This window comes from Macaca thibetana, chromosome X (genome assembly GCF_024542745.1).
Source record: "Macaca thibetana thibetana isolate TM-01 chromosome X, ASM2454274v1, whole genome shotgun sequence".
NCBI classification, from domain to species: Eukaryota; Metazoa; Chordata; class Mammalia; order Primates; family Cercopithecidae; genus Macaca; species Macaca thibetana.
Genome location: NC_065598.1, coordinates 68,068,794 through 68,078,409, shown reverse-complemented (window position 1 = coordinate 68,078,409; position 9,616 = coordinate 68,068,794). Strand labels below are relative to the sequence as shown.

General features: G+C 58.5%; 2 protein-coding genes across 2 annotated transcripts; one reads left to right on the top strand and one right to left on the bottom strand.

Annotated features, from left to right (window-relative positions):
- Positions 1-1,058: 1,058 nt before the first annotated feature.
- LOC126946232 (uncharacterized protein CXorf49-like) lies at positions 1,059-5,150 on the bottom strand. The gene is made up of 6 exons (XM_050776363.1): positions 3,574-5,150; positions 2,878-3,034; positions 2,255-2,334; positions 1,932-1,977; positions 1,338-1,379; positions 1,059-1,231 (listed from the first exon to the last, which is right to left on the bottom strand). The coding sequence occupies exons 1-5, from the start codon at positions 4,801-4,803 to the stop codon at positions 1,339-1,341; spliced, it is 1,554 nt and encodes a 517-aa protein (XP_050632320.1). The 5' UTR covers positions 4,804-5,150; the 3' UTR covers positions 1,059-1,231; position 1,338.
- A 26-nt stretch (positions 5,151-5,176) lies between these two features.
- Positions 5,177-9,348, top strand: LOC126946234 (uncharacterized protein CXorf49-like). The gene is made up of 5 exons (XM_050776365.1): positions 5,177-7,070; positions 7,648-7,804; positions 8,348-8,424; positions 8,708-8,753; positions 9,307-9,348. The coding sequence occupies exons 1-5, from the start codon at positions 5,847-5,849 to the stop codon at positions 9,345-9,347; spliced, it is 1,545 nt and encodes a 514-aa protein (XP_050632322.1). The 5' UTR covers positions 5,177-5,846; the 3' UTR covers position 9,348.
- The last annotated feature ends 268 nt before the right edge of the window (positions 9,349-9,616 follow it).

Genomic DNA, 9,616 nt, shown 5'->3' with positions numbered 1-9,616 from the left:
CACCAAGGCTGTGGATGCCGCCTTCCATGTAACTGCCAGCAGGAAGTTTTTTTGGTTTGGGTTTTGGTTTTTTGTTTGTTTGTTTTTAGATGGAGTATCGCTCTGTCACCAGGCTGGAGTGCAGTGGCACAATCTCAGCTCACTGCAACCTCCGCCTGCCGTGTTCAAGTGATTCTCCTGCTTCAGCCTCCGGAGTACCTGGGACTACAGGCGCCCAGCAGGCAGTTTTCACCAGGATGGCCTGCTGGCACCAGAACAGACTCAATGCCCCCACCTCTAACCAAGAGACTACCTTGCCCTTTTCTTCAGCGCTCCCTGTGCCTTCCCTTTTGCTCGGCCACCCACTGGGATGTGGCGTCTGTTTCCATCTGGCTACTGAAACCAAGAAGGGAGACCTAATGGGATTTGGAAACACAGGTTCAAAGATGAGGGCTAATAGAGGAACTGAGGATGTCGCACGGGTTTCTGGCCCAGATGAACTGACCGTGTGCATGGTGGCACTGGAGGGACCTAATGGCTCCAGAAAGAGGACTGGTCCCCTGAGTGGGAGGATGAGCTCCGTTGTGCTCCTCAACAGCGTGGAAATAACCATGCAGGAGAGGTGACCAGCATCAAGCCACAGGGAGCGCAAGGATGCTCATGACGGAAAGGACAGTAACATGGCAGAACCGTGACAGTGAACCGCAGGAGGAAAGGCAAGAGAGACTGCGGTTCTGAAAGGAGGCATTCAGTTCCTCCTGAGGGTGAGGGAGAGTAGCGCTGAACAACGGGAAATGTGAGACCCCAAAGTAGGAGGAGACGAGGAGGGAACATGAGCAGGGTGTGTTGGGAAAAGGCAGAAAATGTTCCTGTGGCGGGGCAGGGCCCCCACAGCACCTAGACCCAGGCACTATGGTGACTGCAGGGCTGCTGCTCAGAGGCCGGCCCAGGCGCCCTGCAGGGAGAGGCCCCACCACAGAGAGCCAGGGGAACTGTTCTTCAAGGGCCAGAGAACGGACCAACACCCCACACCCCCCAACACTCCCAACAATTGCAGAGAGGGTAGACCACAGACCACAGAATATGAGAACGACTTTATTTCAAACTGCTTTGAACTGCGTTGGGAGGGGGCAAATGCAGCGGAAGAGCAGAAGCCCTGGCTGAAGAGGATATGGAGGGAACCCGCTTGGCTGCAGCTCCGGAGCTCCAAAGGTAGCAGTTGTTCATCTTGTAGGAAGATGCTGGCTCCAACCTGTGAAACAGAGCAGGCTCAGGGACGGGCCCCCAGCCAGGGCCAGCCCACAGCCCTCCTAAGCTACCGGGACTGTGGGAAGGGGCATGGTGTGTGCAACACTCACTTCAAAGGTCCTGGAACTTGTCAGTGAGGAACTGCATGGCCGCTGAAACAGAGAGGCAGAACCGGGTGCTCCAGACCCAGGGAAACAGAAACCCACCCCCTGCCCCCGTGGAGAACCACCTAGCCCTGCAACCAGAAGCCCCTCCAGCCCTGGTACTGACTCACCCACCCGTCACCTGAATTAAATGTGGAAATGCCTTCTAAGCGGGAAAGTGGTTCTCAGGTGTTGGGCCATCCCAGAACTGTTCAGAAATGTTTTTCAAAGACAGATAAGCCAGCCAGCAAGCAAAAACCGTATAAGCCGTACCAGGCAGCAGTTAAAGGAAAATACATGAGGTATCTCTAACCGTCCTAAGAGAAGATCTCTGGGACTCGTTTTTCAAAATGTACACGGAGTTCAGATGACACACTGCCGTCTGTGCACATCCCTAGCTGGAAAGGCACAGAAGGCTCCAGGGCCAGGCCTGCTTGATTCTCTTCCCCAGAGGAAAGTCAGTCCCAGTGACACCACCTATACCTGCAGTCCACCCCCATCCCCGGCACCTGCAGAAAGACACTGCTGTCCATCCCTGCCCCAGCCAGGGCTCCATCATACCTAGTTGGTCTCTAAGGTCATCAATTTCCATCTGCAGCAGGATGCACTAGCCCAGGAGACACCGGTGGAAGATAAATGGTTAGTCAATTCTGGCCTCCTCTCTCCCCGTTCTCCATCTCTCCCCCAGTCCTTACAGCCCCCATAGCCTGCAGCCCAGTGGTGAGGTGTATTGGCACAAAACCCTCAATGGAAAAGAGGCACCCACTCTGCATGGGTTATGGTAGGCAGAGGGGATTGGGGGGACACCTAAATCAGTTTAACCTGGACATGTATCCCACCATCTAGCATGGACCTTGATTTCTAAGAGTCACACACAGCATTACCCGAGGACAGCCCTGGGCTCCCGGGGGCTGCTGCTGCTGCCTTTCTGGTCTTGGGGGATGGACAAGTGGCTGCTGGTCACCTGAAAGAAAACACAAAATCCAGCTTCCAAGCCTCCCAGGGAGGTGGAAGAGACCTAGCAGGGTCTAAAGTGAAGCACCATCACCCTCTGCTGGCAACACATTGCCCCTGCTCTGCCCAGCAACTCCAACCATCCCTCTGGGACTGTCTTCCCCGTTCTCCTGTATGAGCCCATGTGCACCCGTGGCCCCCTAGCGTTGTGACTCCAGGTTGGACGCCAGCAGCGGGGCAGCCACAGTCAGGCCCTGGGCGGGCCAGTGTGGCTGAGCAGGACTTAACAGAAAAGGGCTCCGTACCACCAAAAGTCTTCTTCCAGAGTTGGAGTTTGGGGCACTGCTCCAAATCGCCCCCCACCACACAAACCCCACTCAGAGAGGACGATGTGACCTAAAGCCAGCCCCATCAACACCCCATTTCCCGTGGGACACCTGCCTGGGTGGGTAGGGAGGCCTGGGAGCACGGCTAAGCCCCCATAAGCGACAGAGACAGAGGTTTCTCTCCCGACCCCTCTCCCCTCCACCCCTATCAAACCCGCAAGACTCACCGGAGGGTGCATGGCATCTGGGCACCATGCGTCTCAAGGTAAAGGCCGAGGGCTGTGAGGTTCCTAGTACTTGGGGAGCTCTGACGTTGGGGTCACCACTGCTGTATTCTCCACGACGCACGGACAGGGAAATCAGCTCTGGCTTCTGTGTGGGAAGCTAAAACAGAAATTTCTGAGTCGGGCTGGCAGTGGGGGTGGATGGTGAGTACACATGGGGAGGGGCTGTGTTAAGGTGGAGACTCCAGAGTAATCTCATTAGCACTTTCTCCCTCAGTCAGCCCCAAGACGGGAAGGCTTGCTTAACAGCTAGGGAAGGAGGAATTGGGAAGTTGATGAGTCTACACGCCCAAGCTTTGCGCCCCACACATTAAGGAGTCCCGCGATCCAAACCAGCTGCCAGCCCTGCCTTCCATCCCAGCTCCTCTCTCGGGGAGGAGGCAGAACAACTGCAGAGTGTCCAGAGCCAGGCCTGGCACAAACAAAGTGCTCCCTTTAATGTGTGCCCCTATGAGGTGGACTCCAATCGGGCATCCTAGTGTCCCTGGGCTCCCGATGACAACCCTCGAGCAAGGGATAGAGGGGGAATGGGTAAACAGGTGTGTGCTGGAAGAGAGGTGGGTGGGGGGAGACAGAAGAGAAAGAGGAGGAGGAGAGAGAGGAGAAGAAAGAGGAGTGCAGCGAAGAGAACCTACTCACTTGGGCCCTTGGGATGTCATCTCTATTTTGGTCATTATCTTCTCTGGCCGCAGCCTGGGACTCCCTGGTTTTCCTTCCTGCAGGTTTCTTCCCAGGGCTGCTGTGCTTGGGCTCCTTGGGTCTCGTGGACTTCCCCAGGAGCCCCACACCAGAGACTGGCGGGAAGCTGGCTGGATCAGGTGGAACTACTGAAAGTCTCTGCCCCCAGGCAGGAAAGGCTCCCCGCAGGGCCGGTTTTGGCGCACCCTCTAGGGATTTCTTCTCCTGGGTCACCTTCCTTCCCAGAGGGCCCCGGGGTAGGGGCCCTCTAACGGCAGCTCCTGAGCAGCTGGGCCTGACCCCCACCTTTCCCCACACCATGCTCTGCATTTTCTTCAAGGAAGGCGCATCCAGCTCTCCCACGGCCGGCCTCTCTACTACTGGGGTGAGTCTGCGGGGAGGAGAGGTCAGGAGAGGTCCCTGAACCTGAAGGTAACTCTCCCTGCGGTGGAAACTGGGGCGTCTGCAAGTGTCTGCTGGCTTCTTGGGGCTTCCGGGCTTGGCCTGGCTTCCTTCTTTGGTGCTAATAATCACCCTAATCACCGGTAAGTCGCTGCTCTCATCTGTGGAATCAGAGTCGTCACTATTCAGCCCGGCGGGGCCTTCCGCAGAGGGCTGCTGGGGATCCACTTGGACGCTCAATCTGCTCTTCAAGCCCCTTTCTGGGTTCTCCCAGGCCGGTCCTGGCCCAGGAACACTGAGGTGGAGAGGGCCACCGGAGGACTGCTGCCATTCTCCAGGGCAGGGGTTCAGCGTGCCTCTCCCACTGGGACCAACCTCCAGGTCCGCCCAGATGTCAGTGGACCCTTTGGCAGCGGCGCCTTCTGGGGACGGGTGTCCCTGGACGCTGGATGGCGGCATGATGGTGGCTGACTCATCAGCCAGGTAGAAAGAGTAGTCCACACCGTCCCCTTGGTCGTCGACCGGGGTGCCAGGCCGGCCTTCTCGGCCCCAGAGTACCACCCTTCCCTGCTCTATCAATTCGCTCTCAGGCTCGAAACTGAAGCCCTCAGGATCTGTGAACCCGCTCTCCCCCTTGCCCTCACCACTGCGCTGCCCCCTCAAATCGAGGCCTCGGCCGTGGCCGTGGCCCTGTGGGGCTCCGGGGCTGGCGGCGTGGGCCCCGGCCTGCTTGCCACCCTCCGGGCCGAAACCAGCCCCGCAAACGGACACTTCATCTGTGGAGCTCATGGCGCCCGCCAGTCCAGACAGCCCAGGCTGTGGGGAGACGGTTGTCCTGGTAACAGTGGGAGAGGAGAGCTGAGCCCAGCCAAGCCCAGCCGAGGGGGACACTCTCAGCTTTGAGCCTGAGAGCGAACTGAAAGAGCAGCAAAGGGTGGTGTTCTGGGGCCACAGGAACAGTGAGGCCTTTGGGACACCGCCACCCTCACCACAGTCGGCTCACGAGACGTCACTGACAGCGCGAGGCTTACGGGCTCCCTGAAGGCCTGCGTCCTGCCTTCTCATTGTTCCACGCCTTCTCATTGGTCTGCCCATCACCAACCAGCGCGCCCCTTGTTGGACGAGGCTTCCGGGCTTTACCCAATCAGGAAGCAGACTCTTGGATTGCCCCAACGCCCGTCATTTGACTGGGTGGGTGTACTTGGGTCGGGTCTTGGGGCCAGGGCCCACTGGAGCTCTCGATCCACCTCTTTCTTCCTGTCCTGCTGCCTCTGGCCAGGCACCTACTTTCCAATGACAGTCACATCTCTGAGCCCCAGTGTCCCATTGTAAGGCGGAGGTCAAGGGGAGAGCTGCCCCCAGCTCATAAGCTTGGGAGAATAAATGTCCTGATGCACGAGAAGCACCAGGCACACAGAGGAGCAATCATTAAAAAGTAGGGAGGGAGCAAAACAGCAAGAAAGAGATGGATTGAGAGCTCCAGTGCACCCTGGCCCCAAGACCCGACCACAGCGCATCCACGTGAAAGACGGGTGTCGGGGCAAACCAAGAGCCTGTGTCCCGATTGGTTAAAGCCCAGAGGCTTCGTCCAACAAAGGGTGCGCTGGTTGGTGGAGGGGGGACCAATGAGAAGGCTCGACACCTGGGTCGAAGGCGCGCGGAAGCCACGCGCTGTCTGGGACACTTAGTACTTCCGCCTGCTGTGAGGGCAGCAGGGTCCCGAAGGCGTCGCTGTTCCTGTCCCGTGGCCCGCTTGGCTGGGCTTGGCTCTCCTCTCCCGCCATTACCAGCACGACCGTCTCCCCATAGGCCAGGCTGCCTGAACTGGCGCCATGAGCTCTCCCGACGAAGTGTCGGTTTGGGGGGCTGGTTTTGACCTGGAGGGTGGCGAGCAGGCTGGCACCCGCACGGTCAGCCCCGGAGCCCTACAGGGCCACGGCCGTGGCCGAGGCCTCGATTTGGGGGCACCGAGCAGCGGCAAGGGCCAGAGCAGGTTCACAGATCCTGAGGGCTTCAGCTTCGAGCCTGAGAGCGAATTGATAGAGCAGGGAAGGGTGGTGCTCTGGGGCCGGGAAGGCCGGCCTGGCACCCCCGTCGATGACCAAGGGGATGGTGTGGACTACTCTTTCTACCTGGCTGATGAGCCAGCCACCATCATGCCACCGCCCAGCGTCCAGAGACACCCGTTCCCTGAAGGCGCCGCTACTGAAGGGTCCGCTGAAAACCGGGTGGACCCGGAGGTCGATCCCAGTGGGAGTGGCGCGCTGGGCCCCAGCCCTGGAGAATGGCAGCAGGCCTCTGCCGGTCATCTCCACCTCTGTGGTCCTGGGTCAGGCCGGGCCTGGAAGAACCCAGAAAGGGGCTTGAAGAGCAGATTGAGCGTCCAAGTGGATCCCCAGCAGCCTTCTGCAAAAGGCCCCGCCAGGATGTCTACCCACGACTCTGATTCCTCCGATGAGACCAGTGACTTACCACTGATGAGGGTGGGCATTCGCCACAAAGAAGGAAGCCAAGCCAAGTCCGGCAGCCGCAAGAAGGCAGCAGACACATCCAGACACTCAAGCTTCCACTGCAAGGAGAGTTACCTGCCCGTGCCAGGCCGTTTCCTGACCTCTGCTCCCCGCGGACTCACTCCAGTCATGGAGAGGCCGGCTGTGGGAGAGCTGGAGGACTCTCCCGGAAAGAAAATGCAGAGCAGGGCCTGGGGAAAGGTGGAGGCCAGGCCCAGCTGCTCAGGAGCTGCCACTGCAGGGGCCGTGCCCCGGGGCCCTTCAAGGAGGAAGATGGCCCATGAGAAGAAGTCCCAAGGGGGTGCCTCTCAGCTGGCCCTGGGGAGATCCTTACCTGCCTGTGGAGAGAGACTCTCAGCCGCTCCCCCGGAGCCGGCCACCTCCCAGCCCTTGTCTGGTGTGCGGCCCCAGGGGATCTCCAAGAAACGACAAAAGCCTAAGCACAGCAGCCCTGGGAAGAAACCTGCGGGAAGGAAGACCAGGGAGTCCCAGGTTGTGACCAGAGAAGATAATGACCCAAATAGAGATGAGGTCCCAAGGGCCCAAGTGAGTAGGCCCTTCTCACTCTCCTCTCCCTCTTTATCTTCTTCCTCCTCTGTCTCCCACCATACCTCCTCTCTTCCAGCACACACCTGTTTAGCCATGCCCCCTCTATCCCTTGCTCGAGGGTTGTCATTGGGAGCCCAGGGATACTAGAATGCCCAATAAGGGTCTTTGTTGTAGGGGCACATGTTAATGGTGTGTGACGGACATACCTCCGGACACTCTGCAGGGGTCCTGCCTCCTCCCCCAGAGAGGAGCTGGGATGGAAGGCAGGGCCAGCAGCTGGTGAGGTTGGGGTGATCCCCTAAAGTGTGGGCCACAAACCTGGGGCATCTAGGCTCATCAACTTCCTGACTCCTCCTTACTTAGCTGTTGCCCGAGCCACCTGGAAGGGAGCCCGGGCTATCTCAGTATCCCCAGTGTTTTCCCTGGCTGGGCTCTGCCTCCTGGCATGGGGCTGACTGAGGGAGAAAGTGCTAATGAGATTAGGCTCCAGAGTCTCCACCTTACCACAACCCCTTCCCACATGTACTCACCGCCTGCCCCCACCGCCAGCCCGACTCAGAAATTTCTGTTTTAGCTTCCCACACACAGGCCAGGGCTGCCTCGCCTATCCGAGCATCGTGGAGAACTCAGCAGTCGCAACCCCAACATCAGAGCTCCCCAAGTTCCGGGAACTTCAGAGCCCTCTGCCTACAGCCTGGGAGGCCTCCTGCCCAGACGCCATGCACCCTCTGGTGAGTCTTGCGGGTTTGATAGGGGTGGAGGAGAGAGGGATCGGGAGGGAAACCTCTGGCTCTGTCGCTTCTGGGGGCTAAGTCTTGTTCCCATTCTTCCCTGCCCACCCAGGCAGGTGCCCCACGGGAAATGGGGTGTCGATGGGGCTGGCTTTAAGTCACATCCTCCTCTATGAGTGGGGTTTGTGTGGTGGGGGGCGATTTGGAGCAGTGCCCCAAACTCCAACTCTGGAAGGAGACTTTCAGCGGTATTGAGCCCTTTTCTGTTAAGTCCTGCTCAGCCACACTGGCCCTCCCAGGGCCTGGCTGTGGCTGCCCCACTGCTGGCATCCAACCTGGAGTCACAACGCTAGGGGGCCATAGGTGCAGATGGGCTCACAATGGGGAACAGGGAAGACAGTCCCAGAGGGATGGTTGGAGTTGCTGGGCAGAGCAGGGACAACGTGTTGCCAGCAGAGGGTGATGGTGCTTCACTTTAGACTCTTCTAGGCCTTTTCCACCTCACTGGGAAGCTTGGAAGCTGGAATTTGTGTTCTCTTTCAGGTGACCAGCAGCCACTTGTCCATCCCCCAAGACCAGAAAGGCAGCAGCAGCCCCCAGGAGCCCAGGGCTGTCCTCGGGTAATGCTTTGTGTGGCTCCTAGAAATCCAGGTCCACACTAGATGGTGGGATCCGTGTCCAGGTTAAACTGATATCTGTGTCCCCCCGCCCCGCCCCATCACCACCTTCTGCACCCCACAGAGAGAGGATGCCTCTTTTACATCGAGGGATTCATGCCAACCCACCTCGCCACTGGGCTGCAGGCTGTGGGGGCTGTCAGGGCTGGGGGAAAGAGGGAGGACAGGGAGAGAGAAGGCCAGAATTGACTAACCATTTCTCTTTCTCCGGTGTCTCCTGGGCTAGTGCATCCGGCTGCAGAGGGAAGTTGAGGACCTTAGAGACCAACTAGGTATGATGGAGCCCTGGCTGGGGCAGGGATGGACAGCGGTGTCTTTCTGCAGGTGCCGGGGATGGGGGTGGGCTGCAGGTACAGGTGGCATCACTGGGACTGACTTTCCTTTGAGGAAGAGAACCAAGCAGGCCTGGCCCTGGAGCCTTCTGTGCCTTTTCAGCTAGGGGTGTGCACAGACAGCAATGTGTCATCTGAACTCTGTGTATACTTTGTCCACGAGTCCCAGAACTCTCCTTCTCTTACAACAGTTAGAGACACCTCATGTGTTTTCCCTTTAACTGCTGCCTGGTATGGCTTATACGGTTTTTGCTTGCTGGCTGGCTTATCTGTCTTTGGAACACGTTCTGAACAGTACTGGGATGGCCCAACACCTGAGAACCACTTTCCTCCTTAAAAGGCATTTCCACATTTAATTCAGGTGACGGGTGGGTGAGTCAGTACCAAGGCTGGAGGGGTTTCTGGTTGCAGGGCTAGGTGATTCCCCACGGGGCAGGGGGTGGGTTTCTGTTTCCCTGGGTCTGGAGCACCCGGTTCTGCCTCTCTGTTTCAGCGGCCATGAAGTCCTTCACTGACAAGTTCCAGGACCTTTGAAGTGAGTGTTGCACACACCATGCCCCTTCCCACAGTCCCGGTAGCTTAGGAGGGCTGTGGGCTGGCCCTGGCTGGGGGCCCGTCCCTGAGCCTGCTCTGTTTCACAGGTTGGAGCCAGCATCTTCCTACAAGATGAACAGCTGCCAACTTTGGAGCTCCAGAGTTGCAGCCAAGCGGGTTCCCTCCGTATCCTCTTCAGCCAGGGCTTCCTCTCTTCCACTGCGTTTGCCCCCTTCCCAACGTAGTTGAAAGCAGTTTGAAATAAAGTC

Bases quoted from the DNA above. Each gene is read 5' to 3' on its own strand.
- LOC126946234 (XM_050776365.1), top strand. From the start codon at position 5,847: ATGAGCTCTCCCGACGAAGTGTCGGTTTGGGGGGCTGGTTTTGACCTG. The intron at 7,071-7,647 runs GTGAGTAGGCCC...TTTCTGTTTTAG, and splicing joins ATGAGGTCCCAAGGGCCCAA to CTTCCCACACACAGGCCAGG. The intron at 8,425-8,707 runs GTAATGCTTTGT...CTCCTGGGCTAG, and splicing joins GAGCCCAGGGCTGTCCTCGG to TGCATCCGGCTGCAGAGGGA.
- LOC126946232 (XM_050776363.1), bottom strand. From the start codon at position 4,803: ATGAGCTCCACAGATGAAGTGTCCGTTTGCGGGGCTGGTTTCGGCCCG. The intron at 2,335-2,877 runs GTGAGTCTTGCG...GTTTTCTTTCAG, and splicing joins CAGATGCCATGCACCCTCCG to GTGACCAGCAGCCACTTGTC. The intron at 1,978-2,254 runs GTAATGCTGTGT...CTCCTGGGCTAG, and splicing joins GAGCCCAGGGCTGTCCTCGG to TGCATCCTGCTGCAGATGGA.